Source organism: Corylus avellana, chromosome 5 (assembly GCF_965113065.1).
Source record: "Corylus avellana chromosome 5, dhCorAvel1.hap1.2, whole genome shotgun sequence".
Taxonomy (NCBI): Eukaryota; Viridiplantae; Streptophyta; class Magnoliopsida; order Fagales; family Betulaceae; genus Corylus; species Corylus avellana.
The window spans coordinates 28057529-28084624 of record NC_142494.1 but is presented as its reverse complement, the minus strand read 5'-3'; the positions used below and the strand labels follow the sequence as shown (position 1 = coordinate 28084624).

The 27096-nt window shown below is 38.9% G+C and overlaps 5 protein-coding genes across 5 annotated transcripts; 2 read left to right on the top strand and 3 right to left on the bottom strand.

The window, feature by feature from the left end:
* Positions 1 to 246: 246 nt before the first annotated feature.
* LOC132182266 (Pentatricopeptide repeat (PPR) superfamily protein) lies at positions 247 to 1975 on the bottom strand. Its single transcript, XM_059595451.2, has one exon. It carries the CDS (start codon positions 1912 to 1914, stop codon positions 367 to 369), a length of 1548 nt encoding a protein of 515 aa, XP_059451434.1. The 5' UTR covers positions 1915 to 1975; the 3' UTR covers positions 247 to 366.
* A 1493-nt stretch (positions 1976 to 3468) lies between these two features.
* Positions 3469 to 7279, top strand: FTSH6 (FTSH protease 6). The gene is made up of 5 exons (XM_059596258.2): positions 3469 to 4040; positions 4628 to 5168; positions 5302 to 5615; positions 5707 to 5947; positions 6938 to 7279. Exons 1-5 carry the CDS (start codon positions 3469 to 3471, stop codon positions 7277 to 7279), a joined length of 2010 nt encoding a protein of 669 aa, XP_059452241.2.
* An 887-nt stretch (positions 7280 to 8166) lies between these two features.
* LOC132183245 (extracellular ribonuclease LE-like) lies at positions 8167 to 10760 on the top strand. Its single transcript, XM_088516941.1, has 5 exons — positions 8167 to 8353; positions 8475 to 8540; positions 8625 to 8765; positions 10124 to 10316; positions 10396 to 10760. Exons 1-5 carry the CDS (start codon positions 8249 to 8251, stop codon positions 10695 to 10697), a joined length of 807 nt encoding a protein of 268 aa, XP_088373067.1. The 5' UTR covers positions 8167 to 8248; the 3' UTR covers positions 10698 to 10760.
* Positions 10761 to 15026: 4266 nt separating this feature from the next.
* Positions 15027 to 16576, bottom strand: LOC132181106 (F-box/kelch-repeat protein At3g23880-like). Its single transcript, XM_059594176.2, has one exon. It carries the CDS (start codon positions 16459 to 16461, stop codon positions 15283 to 15285), a length of 1179 nt encoding a protein of 392 aa, XP_059450159.1. The 5' UTR covers positions 16462 to 16576; the 3' UTR covers positions 15027 to 15282.
* Positions 16577 to 17057: 481 nt separating this feature from the next.
* Positions 17058 to 24521, bottom strand: LOC132182164 (uncharacterized). Its single transcript, XM_088516859.1, has 4 exons — positions 23270 to 24521; positions 23134 to 23164; positions 19616 to 20912; positions 17058 to 17390 (listed from the first exon to the last, which is right to left on the bottom strand). Exons 1-3 carry the CDS (start codon positions 24407 to 24409, stop codon positions 19705 to 19707), a joined length of 2379 nt encoding a protein of 792 aa, XP_088372985.1. The 5' UTR covers positions 24410 to 24521; the 3' UTR covers positions 17058 to 17390; positions 19616 to 19704.
* Positions 24522 to 27096: the final 2575 nt, after the last annotated feature.

Sequence of the window (27096 nt, the reverse complement as noted above, 5' to 3'; positions counted from 1 at the left end):
TTTTACTGAGTTAGTTGATTTCCTGGGTTTGGCTGCTCCGGAGAGATTTTACAATTAGAGAGTTCTCTAATTGGTTTCCTCTTCGTAACCAAAATATCTGTGTTCTTTTTTGTTCATTGCATATCTGTTTTTGGTTAATTATTATTTGTTATGTCAAATTTATTTCCATATAATATTGTGTGAAACACCTATACATTCAGAATAGGTGTAATTTTGGAAAGATTAGGGTTTTTCACCTAGGAACAATTAAAGAAAAAATTTAGGGCACAAAATTAACTGACCGAAGCCAATTTCATGGAAAATCAGAGGTTGTGTGATTCCGTTTCATACTCTGCAACAATACAGCATCATGAAACGCAATTTCAACTACAAGAAGTTAGGCATCTTCATGTGCAAGCTCAATGCATCTAGTAACTCGTAAATACCCTCACAATCAGCTCGAGGATCATACCCAGAAAAGAAACTATGGATGGACCCACCTAAATCGATAGAACTCTCCCCAGCCATTTTCTTCAACCCTCCAGCTTTCATAACCCTTCTCACATTCGCTGCTTTCTCCCACATCCCAACTTCAGAATACATGTTTGCAACCATCACAAAATTCCCACCCCTCCTTGGCTCCAATTCAAGCAACTTCTTTCTTACTTTATCCCCCACTCCGTCATGGTCGTTAGCGTGATGAATGATGCACGCACATAGCAACGTTCTCCATACAATCGGGTCGGGCTCAATAGGCATATTCATTATAAAAGCATAAGCGTCATTGATATGGCCTGCACGGCCCAGGATATCCACCATGGCACCATAATGTATCATACGGGGTTTAATCCCATGCACATGCTCCATATCATGAAAGTATCGGTACCCATCATTCACTAGTCCTGCATGGCTACAAGCACAGAGGACGCCAAGAAAGGTGACATAATTTGGATGTATTGATGATGTCTTCATCATTTTCAGGAAAAGATCAAGGGCTTCCTTGGCAAACCCATGTTGGGCTAGCCCCAGAATCATCGCACTCCACGTCCAAACATTTCTCTTGTCCAGCCTATCAAACACCAATTTCGCATAATCTACATTTCCAGACTTCACATACATGTCAACAAGGGAAGTACCCAGTTGATAATTCAAAACCATTCCTTTCACAATCACTAGGGAATGAACCCATCTCCCTAAGCTCAAGTTTCCAAGCTCAGTACAAGCAGAAAGCATAACCACCATCGTGGTCTCATCAGCCTCAAATCCACAATCCCTCATCTTCACAAAATACTCAATCCCATCACCCAACCACGAATTCTCAACACAAGCAGTAATTACAGCATTCCAAGAAACAACAGTCCTAACATACATTTCATCGAACACTTGACAGGCAAACTTAATCTTCCTACAAAGCCCATATACACTGATCAAAGTGTTCTGAACATACACATCGGAGTCCAAACCACACTTCACAACATCCGCATGCACCTGTCTGCCCTCTCCAAGCGCCGTAACCGAAGCGCACGCCTTGAGAAGGAACGGAAACGTGAGCTTATTGGGTCTAATTCCTCGACTCCGCATTTCATAGAACACCCATATGGCCTCTCTCGGCGAGTCACTCGCCGCATATCCCCTGATGAGAAGGTTCCACGGCAAGGGAGACAAATCGTCAAAGTGATAGAGAAGCGACCGCGCATAGCTCAGGCTTCTCGAGGGAGATAAAGCGCAGATTCGGACGAGTTCGCTTGCGAGAAAGGTATCTCGGTGGAGGCCAGAGACTTGGATTTGAGCGTGGACTTGAGCGAGGTGTTTGGCTGAGGAGCAGAGCTTGAGGAGTGCGAGGCATTGGTGCTTTTTGGAGATGAAATTTGAATTAAGGTTGGGGATGTTTGGAGGGAAGATGGGATTGGCGGTTGGTATTGGAAGCCGAACCATGCATTTGGACTTCGTGTGTGGAAAAAGAGGTGTGAGGAGTAGAGCGACGTGGAAGGCTTCAAGATTTGCCGTTCAATGGCCTTTAGAGCATTAGCCAATATATATATAAGGATTTATTTATTTATTTATTTATTTTAAACTACCAACTTTTTAAAAATGCCCTACATCCACTTTTTTTTTTTTTTTTTTAAAAAAAAATCAACTAAAATAAAATAATTTATGAGGACTTAATTGTTTCTGTCGGCAATGTTTCTCTCACATTATTCGGTGAAGACTTTTTCATTTATATAAAGAAATGCACAACACATGGCATACATAAAGACACTGGACAGTTAAAGAAATAAAAACAGCCGTACTACAGAAGACATAAAGGTAGTTACACTATTCAATCATTTATAACGGTTGGATTAATGTGAATGGATGATGTAACAATTAGATTTATTTTTGTAGAAGAAGTTTGTGAGGTTGACATTACTGGAAGAGGAGTAGATGTGAAACTCTTAGTTTCTTGTGTCCTTACACGCTCCCTCAAGCTCAACGGTAAGGGACGCATGTTGAGGTTGAAAACTAAGGAAGAGAATCAAGCAGTTGCCAATGGCTTAGTAAGAGCATCAGCCAATTGATCTTTGCTGGACAAAAATGTAAGGAAAAGTTAGAAGGTATCAAAGAAACAATTAAGTCCTCATATGGTATCAGAGCACTCATGAGTTAAAAGTCTTTGTGCGATCTTCTCTTCTTTTTCTTTTTTTCCTTTTCTTTTCTTTTCTCAACTTTTTATCCTACACTCATCTCTTATGGCTACCAAAACAAGTGGTATTGCCAAATATGCAACATTATTTTTAGCATAAATTAACTCGCGACAATTATTTAGTGTGGCGTGGTCAATTTCTTCCCTACCTTAAAGCTTACCGCCTTTTTGGTTATGTTGATGGTACTCTTCCATGTCTTGAACCCATGGTTGTTCCTGCCTCATCTGCTACATCTACAATAGTGTCCGTCCCTAGTACTGATTCTACTCCTGTTCAAACTCCAACTTACATTATTTAATGTGAAACTCTTGGTTTTCCGTGTCCTTACCCGGTTAATGCAAATATGGAAACAACTTAATCAAATCCCACCAACCTCATGATTAAACAAGGAAAACGCGCCAAGCTCCAGAATTTTCCTTAAATCCATTACAAGTTAGTTAGGGGCCTCAACTGGATTACTAACCACATGATATAAACATTACGTGGCATATGATCAGGATACGCTTGAGAATTCATGACCTCAATCTTTCCAAGTGTATGGTTGGGACAAGATGGCTTTTCCATCTGCTGATCATCAGCATAGACTTTTCTAGGACTCTTATTTTCTTCCATACACTCTTTGAGCTACAAATAACATCATTCTAGAGCCTTCATGAATCAAATGGAAAAATCAGATGACAAATACCACGCAAAAGCGGCGGGCCAAGTGGAAGTGCTAGAAACCTCCCGTCTCCTATATTTAAACACCTCTTTACATTCCCCCCAAAACAAAAGAAGAAAGACAACCATTTCAAAATCAAAGAATATGTCTCCTGCTGTGTCTTTATCTCTCTCACACCCATTCTGCAAGTCTCAGGACCTTCCCAAAAGTACTAGCAGAGAAAACCCATGTCAGAAAACACCTTCAGACATCAAACTCAGTAGGAGAAAGCTATTGAATTCCACTGGTTTGGGCCTTGTAGGAGGAGGCCTCTCTGTTGCTCAGTCTGCAAGAGCTGAGCCAGAGAGCCCAGTTGAATCCACTTCAAGCAGAATGTCATACTCAAGATTTTTGCACTACTTGGATGAAGGTGCTGTAAAGAGGGTAGACCTGTTTGAGAATGGGACGGTTGCAATCGCCGAGATCTTCAATCCAACACTAGACAAAATCCAGAGGGTCAAAATTCAGTTACCCGGATTACCACAAGAATTGCTGAGGAAAATGGAAGAGAAGAATGTAGACTTTGCGGCTCATCCATTGGAAATCAACCAGTGGCTTGCAATACTCGATTTGTTGGGGAATTTCGCTTTTCCATTGATATTGCTCGGCTCTTTACTGCTTAGAACATCATCTACAAACACTACAGGAGGCCCCAACTTGCCGTTTGGGCTCGGAAGGTATAGTACTAAAAGCTAGTTTCTTTCAACATGGTAAGTTTTACTTGATCCAAATGTAACACTTTATGCCCATATAACTGTAAGAAAGCTTATAAAATATTTATTTGGCTGAATACTTTCTACTGCTTTCACATTGAAAATATATAGGAAAATGTATACAAGTATAATCAAACATCGAGATTGAGAAGATAATCTTGATGTAATGATTATCTAAGAGAGAAATTACAATTAGGAGTCGGAGTCCTAATACAAAAGAGAGGATTAAACTACGATAATCACAAGTGTTGTCTTTGAATGCAATCAGTCTTGTTTAGAGAGAACTGATTGAGTTCAATGACAACATTACAAATAGGAGTTTCTGTATAAGTAGAAGATTCATAGCTGTTGGTGACTGCGCTAGAGTACACCAATGAATGTGCTTGAGCCAACGCGTGATGTTAAGTAGCCGTTACTCCTGCGCTCTGAGTGCTATGTTGAATGCGCTGGAGCCAACTGATGTTGCTCTGCTGATCTCTGCTGACTCTGCTGATCTGCTTGTGTTCTTGTTGTATTGTACCTCCTTAACAATAACAACATCTGTACAACAGGAGCAAAGCAAAATTTCAAATGGAACCCAACACAGGAGTGACATTCGACGATGTTGCAGGCGTTGATGAAGCAAAGCAAGATTTTCAAGAGATTGTCGAGTTCTTAAAAACCCCAGAAAAGTTTGCTGCAGTCGGAGCGAGAATTCCCAAAGGAGTTTTTTTGGTTGGGCCACCTGGGACTGGAAAGACGTTGTTGGCGAAGGCAATTGCCGGAGAAGCAGGGGTTCCTTTCTTTTCTCTATCTGGGTCAGAGTTCATTGAGATGTTTGTTGGTGTAGGGGCTTCAAGAGTGAGAGACTTATTCAACAAGGCAAAGGCCAATTCGCCATGCTTGGTTTTCATTGATGAGATAGATGCCGTAGGGAGGCAGAGAGGAACAGGTATTGGTGGAGGGAACGATGAAAGGGAACAAACACTGAATCAGCTGCTTACCGAAATGGATGGCTTTAGTGGGAACAGTGGAGTGATTGTCATCGCCGCCACAAACCGACCGGAAATTCTTGATTCGGCTTTGCTTAGGCCGGGGAGGTTTGACAGACAGGTAGTTAAGGAACTTAATTTGTAATGTTCATTTTGAAGCAGAGGAGACATGCAGTACCATGTTTTCCACATGATTGTTAAGAATTAGGATGTAATCGGAAACTCATGGAGATATCATTTGCTGCTTTGTATAGGTGGCTGTTGGATTACCGGACGTGAGAGGGAGAGAAGAAATATTAAAGGTGCATGGCAACAACAAGAAGCTTGATAAGGACGTTTCTCTTAGTGTTATTGCCATGCGAACGCCAGGGTTCAGCGGGGCAGACCTTGCAAATCTTATTAATGAAGCTGCCATTCTAGCAGGCAGGAGAGGCAAGCAGAAAATTACAATGAAAGAGATTGACGACTCTATTGATCGGATTGTGGCAGGAATGGAGGGAACCAAAATGACAGACGGGAAGAGTAAAATTCTAGTGGCTTATCATGAAATTGGTCACTCTGTGTGCGCGTAAGTACCTGAGATCCTTATTTCTTTCTGTATATCTCTCATAAATATACCCAAATGAGCTAAATTTTTCAAAATTCTTTGCTACCACCAGGACGTTGACTCCAGGCCATGACCCAGTACAGAAAGTCACTCTGATCCCAAGGGGTCAAGCCCGTGGCCTGACTTGGTTCATGCCAGGTGAAGACCCTGCTCTCATCTCTAAGCAACAACTTTTTGCTAGAATTGTTGGAGGTCTTGGAGGTCGTGCGGCTGAGGAAGTGATTTTCGGAGAATCGGAAATTACAACAGGTGCAGCCGGAGACTTGCAACAAATTACTCAGATAGCAAGACAGGTATATCCATCTTTTCCCGAGAAAGAAACAAGCTTAATCCCCCTCAAACTATCACCCAAATAATAATTTACATCTCAAACTATAATTGTGACAATTTACCCCTCAAACTACCAAAACAATGACAATGTACCTCTACTTTTAATAAATTGACAAAATTACCCTTACTAAAATAAAAACAAAAATACTAAATTTTTTTTTTTTTCAAAATTTTAAGGGTATTTTTATCTTATTAAAAATTATATTGGGGTAATTTTTTCACTTTGCTAGCATTGAGGGGTGCATTGTCATTGTTTTAGTAGTTTGAAGGGTAAATTGTCGCAATTGATAGTTTGAGAGTAAATTGTTATTGAATTGGTAGTTTGAGGGGTTAAGTAGATTTACCCACGAAATAATTAAAAAATAAATAAATAATAAATAAATAAAAAACAAGGGAAAAATATAAAAAAAAAACCCCAAACTACCAGCCATTTTCGATTTATCCCCCTAATGTTCCAAAAGTGATAAAGTAGCCCCCCAAACTACCAAACTATTGCATTTTGGCCACTCCGTTAGTCAAAACCGTCAGTTTGGATGGAAACTGCAAAACGATGTCGTTTTGTTATGGGTAAGTCACTACAATGCCCTTTTATGAAAAAAAATAAAAAATAAAAATAAAAATAAAAATAAAAATAAAAATTAAGAAAAATATAAAAAAGCCCCCCAAACTACCGGCCGTTTTCATTTTAACCCCCCAATGTTCATAAAGTGATAAAGTAGTCCCCAACAAAATGACGTCGTTTTTCAGTTTCCGTCCAAACTAACAGTTTTGACTAACGGAGTGGCCAAAATGCAATAGTTTGGTAGTTTTGGGGGTTACTTTATCACTTTTGAAACATTATGAGGCTAAATCGAAAACCGCTGGTAGTTTGAAGGGTTTTTTTATATTTTTCCCCAAAAAAAACAACTGTTTATGTAGCTCAAGTGTTTGATTTTAATTCCCATTCCCAACAGATGGTGACAATGTTTGGCATGTCCGATATCGGGCCGTGGGCATTGACTGATCCGGCCGTGCAAAGCGGCGATGTGGTACTAAGGATGCTAGCCAGGAACTCCATGTCGGAAAAGCTTGCAGAAGACATAGATTCATCGGTACGAGGTATAATAGAAAGTGCCTATGAGATTGCAAAGAACCACATAAGGAACAACCGTGAGGCCATTGATACGCTGGTGGACGTGCTGGTGGAGAAGGAAACCCTCACAGGAGATGAATTCAGGGCAATCCTGTCCGAATTCACCGACATTTCTGCAATTAAGATTGCTTCAATCCCTGTCCGGGAGATGATGGAAGCGTAGGTAACTTCCGTACAAATTGTACAGTAACCCACAATGTATGGTAGATAGATTGTTGGGTACAAAAGCTTTTATGGTGGTCGGTCCAAGTGTAACTTTTTATTTACTGTAACCCACAATTTTAGCAAAATCCGTAAAAGAAAGAAATATCCATCTTTGTTTGAGACTACAAAATATCCAAGCAAATTCCACAATTTTAGTAGGCTTTGCTTGACTAAAAATTTAGGTCTACTAAGGGCCTAAGTTTTGAGACTACAATCTCTAAGGATAGCTCAATCGATTTGAAACTCCGCATTTTTTATTAGAAAAATGCCGACTTTACAGCTACTTTGAAACAAAATATTAGATAAGTTTTGGGACTAAAGAGTTTTCAATCATTCACTCATACATAAATGAGGTATTTTTCAACAACAACCATCTTCGGAGCTGATTTTCCATTGAAAGATTTTGAGGCATAAAAGAAGCAACCATCAAAATTAGTCAAAAGAAAGCATAAGATGAAGCTATCAAAATTAGTCCATAATTTGCTTGCTGTATCCTAGCCACCAAAACGACCCTCTAGGCTCTAGAGAAACAGACTGATAAAGGGCCCAGGCCATAATTATCTATAAATGACTATCTCTGATGCTTTTACAAGCAATAGATTTTGATTGGTAGTCGTGAAGGACAGTTATTTATTATTAACGAAAGGAAATATAAACTTTTGGATGAGAAAACAGTAGCTGTAGCCTGTCTCTCTGAAAACATCTCCATCTAATTTCTGCACTCAGTAAATGCAATTGCTTGTCTCCTTGGCATTCAAGGTATTCAGCTAACTGTCAACGACTTGACACTGGAAACTCTTTAAGGTTTCCACATTATTAGGCTTTTTTTTAGAAGAATTTCGAAATTGTAACTCTATGATTTGCCTATAAATGCAGCATATTCTCAGAAAGACATGCGTGCATGTGTGCTTGAGAGAGACAGAGAGAGATGAAAGGATCACATTGGATGCTAGTTATCTTCTTCATACTACAACTTTTTCAAGCAGCATTTTGTGGAATTCACCAACATAACGTGTCTACATTTGTTCAAAAGGTGCTCAACTAAGACAATAAATCAATCTTCTCTGCATGTGGTCTCTGACTTTTCTAAACTTTGCATTTTTCTCCCCTTCTGTTTATATACAAATATATTGATCATCAGTGCCAGCTGCCAGGTTCCAGTTCTCCCACCAGGAACCCCTCTTGCAAGAAAATATGATTTCATTTACTTTGTTCAACAGGTGCTGCTCAAAGACAATAACTTATCCTTATATATATATATACTCTAATGGGTTGCATGGCTCACTTGGTCTTTCTTTAATCAGTGGCAGATTTCTTCATGTTACGTCAAGTCTTGCCTAAAACCAGCAAGGGCAGTTTTCAGCATTGATGGGCTCTGGCCATCTAGTTATTCCAGGAAAACTCCTTCGAACTGTTGTGCTGGTAGCAACTTTGTTCCGCAAAAGGTACTTCATCTTTTCTTAGTTTTTCGTACTAAATACCATAGCAAGACCTCAACAAAAAGATATACCGGACATGTTTCAGACGTCATATATAATGTTAAGCTTTGTTTGTTTCGGTGAGATTGATGTTTGGTACGACCGAAAATATTGGTCAAATCGAAAACACTTTCAGTTAGCCAAGAAAACCTCTTTAAAGCTGCGTAAAATGTTTGTTCCTTTTGGACTGGGAACGAAGAGAGAGAGGCTCTAACCTCTCTCTAGAAAAATTTTAAAAACCTAGGTTTTTTTCTTCTTTCATCTCCCTGGTGAGAGCAACCGCCTCCTTAGTGAGGTTTTTATCCTCCCTCTTCTATGTTTATATTTCCTAGTTTTGTTATTTTTTTTCCTTTTGTTTTGTTGTTGTGCACTCCGACTAGACTAGGAGCTCAGGCCTCCTTCATCCTCTCCGATCAGCCTCCACTCCGTCGCGTCCGTTCACCACTGTGCAGCGCCGCTTGCCTCCTCAAAACTGGTTGGGTTTTTAAATGTAGTTTTGAGAAAACTAGATCTAGCCTCTTCGGTTAGTTATGTACTGTCGTATTTTGTTGCTTTTGTGTTTTGTGGGTTACTGTCTCATAGCTTTTTATTGGTTTGTTTCTTTAGTGGAGACTTTTGTAACTGAATTTGTGTTGGTTCCTCTCTTTACAACAGTCCTGGTTACGAACTATAGCAGTGCTTTTATTGCGTCAGCCTCCTTTCGGCGGTTGTTGCTCGTTACAAGTGGGGGTTCAGATAGGTTCGCCTTCACTTGTTTGTCCTATTTTCTACGTTTTGTAATTATTTCCGCATAGCTTTAGTTTATTTTGGATCTATTGTTGGGAGCCCACCATTTTTTCGTTTTTAAGATCGTCCCCTCCTTCCTTTCAGATCAGGAGTAGAAATGATCATTCCTTGTAACTCCTTCCTTATTCAATTAGAAAAAATATATATATATATATATATCCTTGATCCTTGCTATTTCCGTAAAACATTTTCGAGTTCGAGCTTCTTCTTCTCAAATGCACTCTCTCGTAACTCATTCTCTACTGCCACTGGAGGTCATTGGCTTCCACTGGAGTTCACTCGCTGCCACCAGTTTCGCTAGAGGTCGCTGGCAGCCTTCACCCGTGTTCGTAAGTAGTCGTCAAAGGTCACCGACTGCCGTCGCCTGAAGTTGCCAGCCGCCAATGCGACTGTTGGTGGTTTTGGACGAGCCAAATGCCAAATATTTCTTTCAGCATCATTGAAAATCATTTTCAACAAAAAAACATTTTACATTGAAATAAACGGAGTGTAAGATTAAAAATGTAAGCTTTATGTCCTCCCTAAATGTCTTGGGACAGATTTCAGACCTTAAAGATAGATTGAACCTGGAATGGCCATCGCTCCTGCTGGAGGATAATTATGAACTATGGAAAGATGAGTGGGAAAACCATGGAAGTTGCTCCCAAGACATACTCCCTCAGCATGCATTTTTTAAGGCAGCACTCGAACTCAAGGAAAAATATAGACTCGAGGATATGCTAGCAGAGAAAGGTTTGTCACTAACTTCTGCTCACTTGTATTCAAATTATGGTTGCCTCTATAATCAGCAAAGTTGTTAATGCTACTGCAGATATCTATCCATATGGTGAAATCTACAAAGTAGATAGCATTACTGATGCTATTAGAACAGCTACAGGGCACAATCCTCAAATACAGTGCGACTTGTACAAGAAAATACCTCTGCTCTCCCAGATTTTCCTGTGCTTTGACTACAATGCGACCAATATCATCGACTGCCCCGTAAAAGAGAGATGCCACCATGATGAAATAATGATTCCTTTCTCTACTTGGTTCTTAAAAGAACAAGCGAGGGAAAGAAAATGGGAGAGGAAAAATACTCTAGTCCCTCAGTTTGCAAACTTGGGAAAATAAGAGTGAAGAGAAATTTCCTGGAATGTATTTTCCTCTGTTTGTTTATGTTCATTGTTCTAGTAATTGCAAACCAAAAATATTTTCAGTTGACTAAGAAAATCTTCTTTAATTTTCGTAAAATTGTTTCTCTTTTTTAAAACCGTAAATTATTTTTTGAGCTTGAGCTTCTCTTTCTCGCACACGCTCTCTCACCACTCAATTAATCTGATCCCATATGCAAGATTTTGCACCGATCCCATGTCAATAGTAATAAAAAAATTAAATTAATTAATTATTTTTTTTTTTTTAAAAAAAAAAAGGAGGGTATGTTAAAATCACTTGCGTCTCCAATGGGTAGCTCAATCGGCTGTGGATTATGCCTAATGAAGTGGAAGTTACTAGTTCGAATCTTCACTCTCTCTTTCCTTATGTGGACATGTCAAAAAAAAAAAAAAAAAATTCACTTGCAGTACTGTTATGCTATGAGTCATGTGACATTCATGCATACAAGACTGCCCCTTTGACAAAGTCATTTCCATTAACTAAAATCTACGAAAATTCCATATACAAGTATGAAATTCTTTTATTTTTCTAGCATTAAACTGCAGAGAGTTATTTTATTTTTATTTTTTTTTGGTGCCAAAATGATTAATATTCAACGACAAAGGAACTCATCACAGTGCAAGGACCTGTAAAAGCCTAAATGAGGATCCTTAACCATATTTCTAAGGCCCAAATGTGCAGCTGCTGTTCTTACAATGGGCAGCCAAACCAACAACAAGGCAGCAATCAACAATTGGAATCAGGGCAATTTATAGAAACCAACACGCTGTTAACTGCGTAGCTCATGATTTATGCCTAAAGGAAGTCCATACATGGGAAATCCGTTTATTTTGATTAGCCAACATGTGGAAAAAATCTCAGAGACTGACATTTTCAGAGTCCACTGAGAGCTCAACAAATTCAATTGTAATCGCCAAAAGTTAAATCCTCATGTACACAATCTTCACCATGTAAACTGTAGTGTTTCAGTGAGCAACCCTAATAATGACCCCGGTTAGGTAACTCAGAGTAAAAAAAGAAAAAAGTGGAAACTTTAGTTTCGCTCCCTAAACTTTCAACCGATTTGACAAAACTTCTCTCAACTTTTAAATTTTTCACTTTAAATCCCTGAACTTTCAATTTCTATCACTTTTGACCCCTCTGTTAGTTTTCAAAGTTAAACTCAAACGGTTTGACTTTTTATGCCCATTATACCCTCACGTTAAAACTTCACCGTTTTGGGCCCAAAACTTCAACACTCACCCAACCTGAAACCACACTGTTTTGGGCATTAAAATTATATTTTTTTAAAAAAAAAAAATTGGGAAACTTCAGTTTGGCTCTCTGAACTTTCAACAGATTTGATAAACTCCCTGAACTTTCAAATCTCTTATTTTGGACCCCTAAACTTTCAATTTCTATCACTTTGGACTTCTCTGTTAGTTTTCAACGTTAAACTCAAATGATGTAACTTTTTATACCAATTTTACCATCACGTTAAAACTACACCATTTTGGGCATCTATTTAAACAAAAAAAAAAACAAAAAAAAAAAAAACAAAAAAAAAAAAGAAAAAAAAAGGAAAATATTTAAAACAAAAACCAAAAATCAAGGTGGCTTTGGCCAAAATGGAGTGGCCTGGCCTGGGGGTGGCCACCCCATTTTTGGCAAAGGGGGTGGTGGTTTTGGCCACCCCCCACGGCGAACCACCCCCATGGCCAAAGGGGTGGTTTCCCCCCCCAAAAGCCCAAAACTCATTCCTTTTTTTTTTAAAAAAAAATTTTTTTTGGCCTTTTGGGGTTGGCCAGACCACCCCCTTGGCCATGGGGGTAGTTCGACCACTCCCAGACTGGCTGTGGAGCCACCCCCTTGGCCAAAAATGGGGTGGTCGGACCACTTCATTTTGTCCAAAGGGTGGCTGGAGTCTGGAGCCACCCCAAATTTTGTTTTTCTTTTCAAAAAAAAAAAACTAGATGCCCAAAATAGTGTCGTTTTGGGCTGGGGGTGGGTGCTGTAGTTTTGGGCGTTTTTAGAATTTCAAATAAACTGAGTAAGGGTATAATGGGCATAAAAATATAAACTGTTTGAGTTTAATGTTGAAAACTAACAAAGGGATCCAAAGTGAGAGCAAATCGAAGTTCAGAGGTCCTAAGTGAGAGATTTGAAAGTTCATGAGATATTTGTCAAATCGACTGAAAGTTTAGGAGGCCAAATTGAAGTTTCCCCTAAAAACAAAAAAATCAGGGCCACCCCATGGCCAAAATGGGGTGGCCGAGGGCCATTCCCATGGCTGGTCTAGGGTGTTTGAACCACCCCCATGGCCAAGGGGGTGGTCCGACCACCCCAAAAACGCCAAAAAAATAATAATAATAACATGAATGGGTTTTGGGCCGAAGAGGGTGGCCGAAAAACCTCCAAGGGCCTGAGGGTGGTTCGGCCACCTCCATATCGGCCGTAGGGGGTGGTTCAACCACCCCCAATCTCGTGGGGGTGATTTGGCCACCCCCAAAAGCCCAAAACACATTCCCGTTATTATTATTTTATTTTATTTGGCCTTTTGGAGGTAGCCGGACGACCCCCTTCGCTATGGGGGTGGTCGAACCACCCCCATACCGGCCACCCCATTTTTGGCCAAGGGGGTGGTTGGAGCCACCCCATGGCCGGGCAGCTACCCAATTTTGGCCAAGGGGTGGCTCCGATTTTCCTTTTATTTAAAAAAAAATATTTAATTAATTTTTTTTTTTAAAAAAAAGAAAAGAAAAAAATCTATAATTTTAATACCCAAAACGGTGTCATTTTGGGCTAGGGTGAATGTTGTAGTTTTGGGAATTTTTAGAATTTCAAGTGGACTGGGTGAGGGTATAATGGGCATAAAAATACGAACTATTTGAGTTTACATTTAAAACTAACAGAGGGGTCCAAAGTGAGAACAAATCAACATTCAAGGGTCCAAAGTGAGAGATTTGAAAGTTGAAGGGGTGTTTGTCAAATCGGCTGAAACTTCAGGGAGGGCAAACTAAAGTTTTCCCAAGAAAAAAACTACATTATCAGATAATTAAAAGTGATTTCCAAATCCAAAATAAACTTGCATTCAAATAATACTTTATTCACTCCATAAAAACGGAATGAATGATGGGTACATGTGTAACCCGCTTCAGGGTGCAACTTCCCAACATCTCCCTGTTCTTAATTCTGCCATGAATTTAAAAACAGCTTCTGGTTCAGTGTAGAAGGCCACTAACCAGTCTGGCCATCTGTCGTTACAATTTGTATTGACAGACAGATCATGAGTTCAAAATGGGAAACAGGCCTTGATAGCTTCACTTTATTCACTTCATTCTGTCAGTCCTAAAACCACCAACCAAAGAGTGCTCAAATAATAAAATCGACTGTGTTTGAACACTCAAAAATCATGTCACTGAACTCTTTAGAACCTCAACAAGAGAGGGAAAAAATCTGTGTACAAGTGTTCTCTCTGAACAATTTGATATTACAACAGGTACTATAATAAATCAATCAAATCCAAGTCCTAAAGGTAAAAAACTGTAAAATAAATAAATAAAATGGGAGCACTGCCGCACTAGTTCAAAGCAAGACGAAAAATATGGTGGTTAAATCTTAAATTGCATTCAATACTTACAATGTTACTGGTTGCGGTTGAGCCTGTGTTAGGAAACTACACTTTCCTGATCAAAGTGATCTTGTAATGAATCGAGAAGAAAACTAAAATAGCCCCTAGGACAAAAATTTCATAGGAAGTGGAAGACTTGGAATTGTGAAAGATGAGACATGCATTGGCATTCCCTTGGAGGACTTATGAACTACCCCAACTAGTTGGATCAAGGGTGATTCGTATGGAGTTGGATTTTATGATAGTGATCCAATGTGCAAGATAACCATTCAAGATTACTGAAGTTATAAGCCAATTCTGACTGCTTCAATCAAAAGTTCAGCAGTTTTGCATTACAAAGATAAGCAGAGCATTCTTACCCACTGAGTACTCGTAATAAGTAGTATCCCTTATGTCTAACGAATCTATACTTAAGGTGCATCATGGAATTGGCACCTGCTGAACTTCACATAATCTATGAAATGTTATTGCTACCTTTGAAATTTAAACCAAATTTACAAGCACCAGCATCATCTCCTTTGGCAGAAATGAAGATGTGGATACTGGAAATCTGAGTATTACCTAAATGTAAGGTTCAATTAACATTTTACAGTAACCACATAGACAAAAGTTCATTACATTGATTTATAATTCTTCATCCTTCTAACAAAGAACATGTGTAGAATTAACCACAACAATTTCAATGGAAAGCCAGCAGAAAGTATTTGTTAATGCGTCAAAGCACCCAACAGATAGTGTACATATAAATAGGCACAAAAGGCAAACAATAAGTTATACACAATGTAGCAGCAAAACCCCTCACCTTCATCATAATTCCAGAAACTCCAAATCCTAGAGTAGTATGCCAAATATGTGATAGTTTATGCATATATGAGATTAATCACTGAAATGGTGCGGAACCTTGTTTATGTGGCCCAAGTAAGGATTCATAAATCATAACCATCTCCTGAATTGCCTTGGTGCTGATCTTGTTGCTGATCGGTTTAGTACAACTAGGGTTTCCGTGAAACTAACAACCTGAAAGGAGTTTCCGTATATTCCCAGATCCCTTTGTTGTCGTGTTATTGGGTCAAAAACCACCAGCCATCCATTTTCATTTCTTAGTAGAACCAAACCACCCTCCCGAAGTTCTAACAGATTGCTAAGCTGTGGACGGGGTCCGATTGTGAACAGTTTAGTCCAATTCACTTTCACACCACACTCGTTCATCACCCATATATCATAACATTTACCCTCGCCGCCATGATACACAGAAACCAAAGCTACAGAGTCATTGATAACAGCAATAGCCTCAAAAAGAGAATGTCTTTCAGATAAGGGAGGCAACGGGGTCTCATGGAACACCTCGTTGCTCATATCAAAGGAAAGCAACAATCTGCTGTCCCTGTTACCACGCTCACAAGCCCACCAATGATGAACCCCATTTGAGTATGAGGGGAAACGAGGGGAACTAACACGATAAGCTGGATTAAGAGACGGATTAATCACTCTCCAAGAATCAGTACTCAGGCTGTACACCTCAACTTCGCATTTCAAAGAACTGAAGTTGAGAATCCTTACCACCTTGTAATCATTAGCCTTGGGATCAAAACCGAAGCCAAAATTGAAAGAAAAGGTAGTGGGCACCTCAGGCGGGCGGTGGATTACAGGAAGCGCCTTCGATTCTCTCGTGGCGGGGTTCCATAACACCAGCCCATTGCTACGGCCACGATCATCATCGTCGTCCCGATCCTCGAACCCACCAAGGAGACAGAGGATTCCATTGCAGGGACCGTAGACTGCAAGATCGTCAATGTCCTGAGGAAAGAATTGTGATATATCAACGTACCTGGACACCTCTAGGGTCTCATAAGCGCGCAGGGAGACCCAGGGGGTTCGGGTAATCTCGTGCTCGCACGTAAGGAAGACCCCGCGGCGGGGATTGTGAGAAGTTGCCCAAGTAAGGTGCTTGTTGATGAAATCAGGGTTTGTGATGAGAGCGTACCAGGATTTACATACACACTTGAATCGCAGTAGCCATTTGACGGGCAACCTTGATAGGATTTCCATTATCACATCTTCTGGGAGGTCCCTGCTCGACATTTTTCCCTTCAGGAGGTCCCTGCTCGACATTTTTCCCTTTCTTTCACACTCTCTGCTGAATCAATAGTTTGGGGCTATTCCACTCTTCTTTTCTTTTTTCCTTTTTTCCTTTTTTAGAGCCGTTTTTTTCTTTTTACCTTCAGAGCCGTCGGCGACGACTTTTGATGGAGATGGACTTGACGATTTAGCCTTGGTATCTCTTGTAAACGGTCCAATTTAATTTTTCTCACACCAAAAAAAAAAAAAAAAAAAATTAATTAATTAATTAGGGACCGTTGAAAAAATTGCTAAAAATCTGACTTAGTAAAAAAATAAGGTAACTAATCAAATGACAGCGTCTTTAATTCTACAAAGAGAAGCTTCTTCGTCTTCTACCAAAAAAATAGAATAAGTCTGCACGCTAAAAGAAAGAAAAAACTACAGAGTATTTGAGAGAAAATTCTCAAATTTAAAAATAATTCAATTAATTTAGTTTTACATAATAAACTAGCCTATTTATATAAGAAAAATACTTGTAAAAAAAATAAACATAATCTTAATAGTAATAGTAAACTTAATCTTAATAAGGAAAAAAAATAATTAAAACAAATCTAATCTTAATAAATAAAGGTTTGGAGAAAGTTTTGTTGGAGTTGGGCCTTTGCATTGGGCCATTGTTCGCCCCATCTTTTCCCAACAAGAAAACAATGAATTTCCTTTCCATTGGTTACACATTAATTGTAGTCCAGGTACAAAATAGAAAGTCAACGGAATTTTTTCAACTCCTCGACTAGTCTCAAAAATGATTAAAAAAAAATCTTCCAACCATATTTACGACCAACATAACTCTGGCATTGAAGTACTCGGGCACCGTCGCCGACGAACCCCGGACGTGCGAGCCGACTTCCATAGAGCCTGCAAGAAGCTAAAATTGTAAATGTCAAATGCTAGCCACTCACCTTTGGTAATTTTCTTTTTTCCTGCACGAGGAAAGGGAGAAAATCAGAAATGAATAGGAGAGGGAGGCTCTCCATTTGTTGTATTTCCTTTTCTTTTACTTGATACTTGATTTTTTTTTTTTTTTTTTTTTTTGGCAGAAGAAAAAGAATTGATTACTTGGTCGGTTGTTTGCATTTAAAATAAAAAATAAAAAATTGACATCTAAGTAAGTTCATATTTATTTGCTCAACTTGTACACAAACTTCTGTCAACTTACAACAAGAAGAATAAATTTAGCCGTTGCGATTTGTTTATATATATATATAAATTTAGTCATATGTTTAGGCAACATGCATAGGCATAGCCAAGATGTAATTTGTGTGAAAAAAGTATTGTAAGAAGACTGAATAAGTGAAATGAAAAAAGAAGCTTAGGTATAGAGTCAGGAAAATCAAAATTGTGAATTGTGATAAACCACCCATTAGGCTTTATTCCCCAATTTTGGGCCGACACTACAGCCCTCTGCTTGGCATCAAAACCCAACAATCAACAGTGTCAGAGCAAAGGGTAAGACTTGGAAGTTAATTACTGCTAAAAACAGTATCAGCAGGCAATATTTGGAATAACTGGCTAAAAAACCTTATAGTCAAGGAACTCTGGGTATTAGATTATGAAAAGTAGTTTTCAAAATATGAAAAATGAACCTCAATCTCAATGAGCTCAAGTTCAAATGGTACCTTCTTGAAGATTTCATAAGAAACATAATGAATGGTCTGACTGTAGATTTCATACCTAATGGGTGGTTGTATAACTCACTAAGAAAAGAAGAGCTTGTTCTTAGTTATGGTGCGAGTACAAAACGAGTTTATGAGAAAAGTTAAGAGTCAATATTTTTCTCATAACCATTAAATTTGTGGACTTATATGGACTCTACATAAGTCATCGGTAGGATAATAACTTCTATAAGGAGGTGGTGTAAATCTCCTCTTTTGTGCCCACCAATGAGCATTTGACAACTAGGATTATTACACCAATTAAAATAAGATGCAAAACACCTGATTAAAAACTTTTTCTCCCAAAATCACAAAAACCCTCATTTTTCCCTCTCCCTCCCTCTCTTTCTTTCTCTCTCTCTCTCTCTCTCTCCCCAGTGGCGAGCTCTCCCTCAGACCCTCACTCCCTTTCTCTCTCTCTCTAATCTCTCCCTCTCTTCCATCTCTCTCTCTCTCCGGCGGCAACAAAGGTCTTGCCGTTGAAGACACTGAAGTCCAGCTTACATTTTGCCGGAGAAGACGCCGAAGCCCAGCCCGACGCCGGAGACCAGACGCCGAAGCCCAGATTATTTGACACTAAAACCAGATCTAAAAAGAACAAATTTATGCACTAAAACTTATAATTTCCTGCATGACCTTAATTAATACTGATTGTTGTGTTCTTTTTTTTCTTTTTCTTTTTTTTTTGCCTTTTACAAAAACAAAAATTTTGCCTCAACCAATCCAGATATTTTTTCTTCGCCGGTGAGAAGGAGAGAGAGAGATGGAGCATCGGAGAGAGAGAGAGAGAGAGAGAGAGAGAGAGCACCGAAGAGGTCTAGTCTGTGGCATCTTTTCCGGCAATTCTGGGCTGGGCTCCGACGTCTTCTCCGGCAGCTCTGGGCTGGGCTTGGCAGTGGTCACTGCTGCCGCCAGAGAGAGAGAGAGAGGGAGAGAAAGACAGAGCACGGAGAAGTGAGGAGAGAGAGAAAATGATGGGTTTGAGGAGATTTTTTTTTTTTTTTTTTTTTATGATGGGAGAATGGATTTTAATCTAGTGCTTCTCATCTCATTTGAAAGTGTGTGATTTTCCTAGTTGTCAAATGCTCATTGGTGGGCACAAAGGAGGTGTTTCACACCACCTCCTTATAGAAATTATCCTCCATCGGTAGACCCCACAAATCTAATAATTGATCTATTCAATTTGTAGGAGAATATAAGCCAAACATAAAAAACTTATTGACCCCTAGCATTTCTCAATCATCAAAGTTATAAACCCAAATTCTGAAGGTCCTCTAACTCACCGTTGTACAGGGGAACCATATAGACAGGAAAGATTCAATAAAAAGCAAGAGGAAATTATATGCTTAAAAAGTCAAAACACTGGGAAGACTTTTTACATGATTCATATTCCCTATGTTTCCAAGCACTCAACAGATAGCCAACATTATCAACTAGATAGGGAGAAAAGGCTAGTATTATAAGTATAAAAAAGTAACAGGAAAACCCCTCACCTTCAGGCTTCATCGTAATTCCAAAAGTAATATGCCAAATATGTGAAGATGAATTGGAAGCCCGATCACCGAAATGGTCTAGAATCTTGCTATGAATTGTGTTGTTGCTCAATCAAATTCCCCCATCCATTTAGCAAAACTAGGGACTCTTTGTAACTCAGAAGTAGAGTGCATGAAGAAGCCCCATATATTTTAGTATCCCACAGTTTTCGTCTTCTTGGGTCATACAGTATCAAGGCTCCATTTTCAGTGCCTTTAGTGCCTAGAACTACCATACCATCCGTCCGAAGCTCTACCAGATCCCAAGTATGTGGCGGAAGGAGTCCGATTGTAGATAGTTTGATCCAAGTCTCAAACAACACCCATATCTCATACCATTCTTCCAACCCACTGCCACATTGTAGAACCACAGCTACATGGTTAGTGAGAACAGAAACATCCCCAAGACCATATGCTTCAATTGGGGGAGACGGTACCTCTTGGAACATCTCATTGCCCATATCAAAGGAAAGCAAGATTTGGTGGTTCATGTTACCCTTCTCGTGAGCCCACCAATGGTGAACTCCATTTAGGTAGGAAGGATAACGAGGTGAATGAATCTCATAAGATGGGTTAGGGGATGAATCAATCACTCTCCAAGAATCAGCCCTAAGGCTGTACACAGCAACTTCGCATTGAGAATTGAAGGTCAGAATCCTAACCACCTTGTAATCGTTAGTCTTTGGATCAAAACCCAGGCCAAAATCATAAACGGGGTCTGTTACATCCGGCGGGGGTTGGATTTGGGGGAGCGTCTTTGATTCTCTTGTCGCAGGGTTCCATAACACAATCTGATCATAATCGTCCGACAGTGTCAGTTCAGTATCCTCCAACAGAGTAGCAGCAAAACAAAATATTCCATTGCAGGGACCCGAGACTAGTAACTTGTAAACGTCATCCTGAAACAATTGTGAGAGATCTATATCCCCGAACAGCTCTACGGTTTCATCGTACTGATCTAGGATTTCATTAGAGAGCCAGGAGAACCCCATCTCATACCGGCGCTTAAGCACGGCGTGGGGATGGTGAGAAGTGGCCCAAGTGAAGTGCTTGGTGATGAAATGAGGGTTTGTGATGAGTGCATACCAGGATTTACATACGCACTTGAATCGCAGCAGGCATTTGACCTGAAGCTTTGATAGGATTTCGATTATCACATCTTCTGGGAGGTCCCTGTTCCGCGTGTTTGCACTTTTCTTCTTTCTCCCTCGCCGCCCTTTCCTTCCCCTCCTCCTGCTCGACATTTTTGCTTTACTTTCTTCCACCAACAACAACCACAATGAGTAATTTTATACACCATCGTGGTTTTTTTTATTTTTTTTTATTTTTATGTACCGAATGTCACGGCCTTGTTTGTTTTGCCCATCCCATTCCACCATACTTTTCGCTTCTTGTTTGTTTGGTTTTTTTTTTTTTTTTTAAATATTCTTATTTTTATATCAAATTATTTATTTATATATTATATTATTTATTTTTTATTATTATTTAAATAAAAAATCATTATAAAATAAATTTTTTTTATTTTTTAATACTATATGTTTTTTTTTTCATTTTCACATATCAATTATTATTATATTTTTAAAGATGAATAGTGCCGTGGGGTGTTGTTGTTTAACAAACACCCCCCTCCCCATCGGCGACTGTCGTGAAATTACTAGGTTGACTTCTTTTTCTTTTTCTTTGTCTTGTACTTTTTTAACTAGTGATCAAGTGAGAGCAAAAGTTAGGTCTTATTTATGATTTTTTTTTTCTGCGAGCAACATGATGTTGATCATATTGTGTTGATTGTTGATACAATTGTTTTGTTTTGTTTTTTTCCTTTTCTTTTATTCAATTTTTTTGGCAAAAAAGAAAAGAATCGATTACTCGTTTGGTGATTTGTCAAAAAAAAATAACAATTAACACCCAAGTAAGTTCGTATTAAAAAATACCAAACAAAAGAAGGACCAAAAATAGATATTATTCATTCACACATTTTTTTCATTTGCTATTTAGTTTTTTTTTAAAAAAAAAAAAAAAAAATAAGGCAAAAGTTGGACTTAAGTTGGGCCTCTAAGTTAGGTACCTATCATCCCTCTTACTTTAATATGTTAGAGTACTTAGCAGCAGTTTTTTTTAGAGTTTTGTTAAATGTAACAAATTAAACTATTTTTTGCTTTTATATTCAAATAAGCTCCATAATAGCATTTTCAATGGGTAGTTTAATCGGTCGGAGGTCAATAATTCGAAATTTCAAATCTCACTCCCCATTTTTCCTCGCTTTGTGCAGACATGTCAAAAAAATATAAAAAATAAAAACTCCACAATAGTTTTCCTTATCATTTTCTTATACCATTTAAATATTCTTTAAAATGGTTCAATGGCTAAAAGAAATCTCTAAGTGATTAGGTACAAAGTAGGGCATGAGTTCGAATCCCGCAATAAAAATCTTAAGGCATAAATAATGTAAACCACCTTGATTCTTGTTAATCCCAATATATTCTTTAAATTAAATGATAGGAAAAGAGAAACAATTTAAACATTGTACATGGGTAGAGAATAAGATTTAGAGAAGGTACAACTAGTGCTCTTATATGCATTTAGCCTTTAAAAATATTATGAATCGTTTAAGAGTGCTTTTTTAAAAATTGCATTTTGAAAATGTAGAAAATTTTGCGTTTTCAAATTGCAGAAAATGGGATGCATTTTTAAAAACATATAATTTTTAATGGTAAACTGCATTTAAAAAATAACATTTGCAATTCACACATTTTAAAATATCTATTCAAACGTTTTGAAATCGCAAACCCAAAAGAACTCTAGGTGAAAATTTTGTTAACAAATGATACTAGGGTTTTCTGTAGTTCTTTGCCCAAATTCTCTCCAAAGAATTTAGACAAAGAACGAGAAAAGGGGCGCAGGTTTCGAGGTGCCCAAATAGGCCCCCGAGGATCCAGGATCCTGAAATTAAGAAAATATAATTTTTTTAAAATTGTAGAGGATCTTAATCCGAAGGTTCGAGGACCCAAAAATTCTAGAGCAATCTAATTGCACATGAGAAATGCTAAGAGTACTAATTCTTTTACTAATATATGGGTACTAACATAATGTGAAGCTTATTCATTGGAGATGATCAAAACAATAAATAAATATAAAAAAAAAAAAAAAAAAAAAAAATGCTACAAATACCAATGAATAAGCTCTACATTATGTTAGTACATATCTGTTAGTAAAAGAGTTAGTACCCTAGCATTTCTCATTGCATATTGTAAAAGCATTGTACGGGTCAATAACTTGGTCTTCAAAAGGATATTAAGAAAACGGGTCATTAAATAAAGAGAATACCATAAACATGAAAGTTAAATCTTAAATTACATAAAATAACACTTATCAAACATTCAAAGCGATCTCCTGATGACTTGAGAAAGCACAAAAACAAGCCGTTATCACAACAATTTCAGGCTTGAAATCACAAAACATGACATATTCATTGGAATTACCATGAGTAGTTGGATCAACGGTGGTGTTGAGCTGCATTTGACAATACTGATACTATCAAGGCCCTCTAATTTGCAAGGTGAAGCCTCAAATCACCAATATTGTAAAACCTAAATTCTGAAGGCTTGAATCTTGTTATGAACTGTCTTGATGCTCAAGCACATCCCTTGATCCATTTAGGAAAACAATGGACTCTGTGTAACTAACAAGTTGAGAGCATGATCCAGCATCATTTATTCGAAGATCCCTCACTTCTTGTGTTCTTGGGTCATACAATTCCAAGTCTCCTACATTTGGATCGCTTAGAACCACCGAGCCATCCTCCCGAAGCTGCATCAGATCCCAAAGATAGGGTGGAATGCGTCCGATTGTTAATAGTTTGGCCCAAGTCCTTTCAACACCAGACTCATTCAATACCCATATATCAAACGAATAATCCAACTCACCCTCACATCGCAAAATCAAAGCTACAGAGTCATTGACAACAGCAATATCCAACTCACCCTCAAATAAAGATAGTTCAATTGGGGGAAGCAATACCTTTTGGAACACCTCATTGCTCATATCAAAGGAAAGCAAGAATGGCTGAGAAATCGTACCCCTATCAAAAGCCCACCAATGAAAAGCTCCATTTAGGTATGAAGGAAAACGAGGTGACTGAATCGAATAAGATCGGTTAGGGGGCGAATCAATCGCTCTCCAAGAATCAGCACTAAGGCTGTACACCGCAACTTCGTATTGATAATTGTCGTGCAGAATCCTAACCACCTTGTAATCATTACTCTTTGAATCAAAACCGAAGCCAAAATAAGAAAAAAAGCCCGGCAAATCCGTTGGGCGGTGGATTGGAGGGAGCACCTTTGATTCTCTTGTCGCAGGGTTCCATAACACTAGCTGTTCATAACGGCGGGCGAACATTTCCACATCCTTCCGCAGAGTAGTACCAAGGCAAATTATTCCATTGCAGGCACCGAAGACTTGTACCTCGCCAACCTGCTGCTGAAACAATTGTAATAGATCTACATCCCCGGACAGCTCTAGGGTTCCATTAGAGAGCGTGGAGACACGTGGGCTCCCCCACTCATCCCAATGCCTAAGGATGGCCCTACGATGGGGATTGTGAGAATTGGCCCAAGTGACGTGCATGGTGATGAAATTAGGGTTTGTGATCAGAGAGCACCAGGATTTACTTACGCACTTGAATCGCCCCAGAGATTTGACGGGCAGCTTTGATAGGATTTCCGTTAGCAAATCTTCTGGAAGCTCCCTGCTCGACATTTTTGCTTACCTTCCTTTCACCCTTCAACCTACTCGACGGCGAAAGCTTGAGAAGTCGAAGGAAAATGTCGCGGGGCGAAAAGCGCGAAAAGTGAGTCTTCTTTCTTAAGTGTGTTTGGCAAACGAGTGGGCAGACGGGACCCAAAAATCCAAAAAATTTATGTCAAAATTAATCTCAACATTCTTATTTTTTACATCACATCATTCACTTTTTATTACTATTCAAATAAAAAATTACTACAAAATAAATTTTTTTTCACTTTTTTAAACAAAATATTTTTATTTTTTTTCTTCACATCAATCAAATCTGCTAGGCTCACTTCCTTTTACAAGCCCTTTGCCAAGCACACCTGTAGGGCCAACTCACTCATTTTGTGTATAAATTGTCTATGGATAAGGCCAAATGTTAAACAACCTGCCAATCCAACATGAACACGACACGAAGTTATCGGGTTTGAGTTTACATTAAACGAATTTAGGTCATAAACGGGTTAGGTCATAAACGGATTTATGACCTTGACCCGTTTATGACCTGTTTATTTTTGTTTTTGGCAGGTCAACCCGCTTGATCTGTGGGTGACCTGCCAACCCGTTCAAAAAAAAACCTAAACCTAAAAGTCTCACACTGCCTCCTTCCTTTCGCTCTCATTTTCTTTCTTTCTCCTTCCTTTCTCCCTCTCTTCTCTTCAACGCCCAAATCTGACAATCAGAAACCCTAGGCCCTCACCCTCTACTTAGAGCTCTCGAAGGTACTAGCCCTATTCTTTCCTCCTCTTAATTTCTTCTGGCATCTTTAGTTTCTTGGTTTTATTGGTTCTAATAAGAGCGTCTTGGTTTGCGATTTGCATAAACTTTGTGTTGTGTGCTTTCGATTTGAAGAGATATGGCTCGTACGATGCAGACTGCTCGCAAATCGACCGGTGGAAAGGCTCCGAGGAAGTAGTGAATCTGTATATATTTGTTTTTGTGAATCACTAAATCTGTGTATAAATTAATAGATTATGAATATGTGATTTTGTTGGATTTCTCCTTTAATCCATGTATAATTTTTAGGTTTTCCTGTGAGAAGAAGGTTTTTGCTCTTTAAATGGGTAAATGGACTAAACGGGTTGTGTCAACCCGTTTAACCCGTTATTTTTAACGAGTCGTGTCGGGTTGACATGATCCAACACGACCCGCTAAAAAATAATTGGTTGACATGGTAACCCACTAATTTAATTATGCCATGTTTGGGTTTGGAGTTTCCACCCGCTTATTAAACGTGTCGTGTACGAGTTGACGCTAAATGGGTGGCAAGCCATAACAAGTCGCAAATGGGTTGACACAGTAACCCGTTTTACCAAGTCTAGATAAGGGTCCCTTCATTCTAAAATTACGTGGATCGATGCCTTTTATTTTAATTTTATGGAATGACTTGAAAATATTATTTATTAAAAATGTGGCATGGAGGCAACAAAATAAATGTTCCTCTAAAAAAAAAATTCATTCACTTTGAAAGAGATACTTCTAACCTTCTTCATAAAACCAAAAGACAACTTTTGAACCCAAAGTTTTGGGTTAAATCTTTTTTTGCCCATTATGGTTTAAAAACTTTATTTTTTGTTCCTTAAGTTTTAGTTTTTATCGTCTAACTTCCGGCCAAAATTTTATGAAAATTCACGTCAACGCCTCTAAAAACTCGACACGTGTTCATATACCTAATTAAAAATTAAAAAAAATTAAACTCATTAAAAGCATTAAAAAATTAAATTAAATTATTATTTAAAAAAAAATTTTGAAAAAAGGGTGGCTGGCCACGTCCAATTTGCCCTAAGGGGTGGTCGGCCACCCCTACCGGCTTGACCACCCCCAAATTTGCAAAATGGGGGTGGTTGATACCACCCCCAAGGCTGTTGGGGGTGGCTCGACCACCCCTATTTAGCCTGGGGTGGTTTCATCCACTCCAGACCGATAGATCTAAGGTGACCGAACCACATTGGCCAATGAAAAAAAAATTAGGATTGGCCCTTGGGGATGGTTCGGCCACCCTAGGCCGAACGGGGTTGGCCGAGCCACCCTCAACAACCTTGGGATGGTTTCGGTCATCCCATTTTGCAACTTAGGGATGGTGAGGACTCTTTGGGGCGATTCGACCACCCCCAAACCGGCCAGAGGTGGCCACCCTTTAAGGCAAAATGATAATCGTTCAACAGTTCAATTTCAAAATCCTTCAAGAGAGTAGCAGCAAAACAAAATTTCCATTGCACTGACCCAAGGCTAGAACCTTATCAACGACAGCCTGAAACAATTGTGCGAGATCTATATTCCCATTCAGCTCTAAGAGTTTTTAGAGAGCTAGGAGAACCCCATCCCATACCAGCGCTTAAGCATGGCGTGGGGATGGTGAGAAGTGGCCCAAGTGAAGTGCTTGGCGATGAAATGAGGGTTTGTGATGAGTGCATACCAGGATTTACATATGCGCTTGAATCGCAGCAAGCATTTGATAGGATTTATGAAAGGTTTGGCGTAATTTTTTTTTATGAATTTTATACACTATTTTTTTTTTTAACTTTTAAAGTTGATGTAGCACGGTATTTTTTATTTTCCTTTCTTTTACTGGATACTTGTTCAATTTTTTTTGGCAAAAAAAGAAAAGAATCGATTACTTGTTTGTATTTATTTGCTTAGTTTGTGCACACTGCTCGACA

Coding starts and splice junctions, on each gene's coding strand:
- LOC132183245 (XM_088516941.1), top strand. CDS start 8,249: ATGAAAGGATCACATTGGATGCTAGTTATCTTCTTCATACTACAACTT. Junction 8,541..8,624: donor TCATTTACTTTGTTCAACAG/GTGCTGCTCAAA, acceptor TTCTTTAATCAG/TGGCAGATTTCTTCATGTTA. Junction 8,766..10,123: donor GCAACTTTGTTCCGCAAAAG/GTACTTCATCTT, acceptor GTCTTGGGACAG/ATTTCAGACCTTAAAGATAG.
- LOC132182266 (XM_059595451.2), bottom strand. CDS start 1,914: ATGGTTCGGCTTCCAATACCAACCGCCAATCCCATCTTCCCTCCAAAC.
- LOC132182164 (XM_088516859.1), bottom strand. CDS start 24,409: ATGTCGAGCAGGGAGCTTCCAGAAGATTTGCTAACGGAAATCCTATCA. Junction 23,165..23,269: donor TTGAGCATCAAGACAGTTCA/TAACAAGATTCA, acceptor TGTCAAATGCAG/CTCAACACCACCGTTGATCC. Junction 20,913..23,133: donor CGTTGATCCAACTACTCATG/GTAATTCCAATG, acceptor TGTTGGTGGAAG/AAAGTAAAGCAAAAATGTCG.
- FTSH6 (XM_059596258.2), top strand. CDS start 3,469: ATGTCTCCTGCTGTGTCTTTATCTCTCTCACACCCATTCTGCAAGTCT. Junction 5,616..5,706: donor ATTGGTCACTCTGTGTGCGC/GTAAGTACCTGA, acceptor TGCTACCACCAG/GACGTTGACTCCAGGCCATG. Junction 5,948..6,937: donor TTACTCAGATAGCAAGACAG/GTATATCCATCT, acceptor CATTCCCAACAG/ATGGTGACAATGTTTGGCAT.
- LOC132181106 (XM_059594176.2), bottom strand. CDS start 16,461: ATGTCGAGCAGGGACCTCCTGAAGGGAAAAATGTCGAGCAGGGACCTC.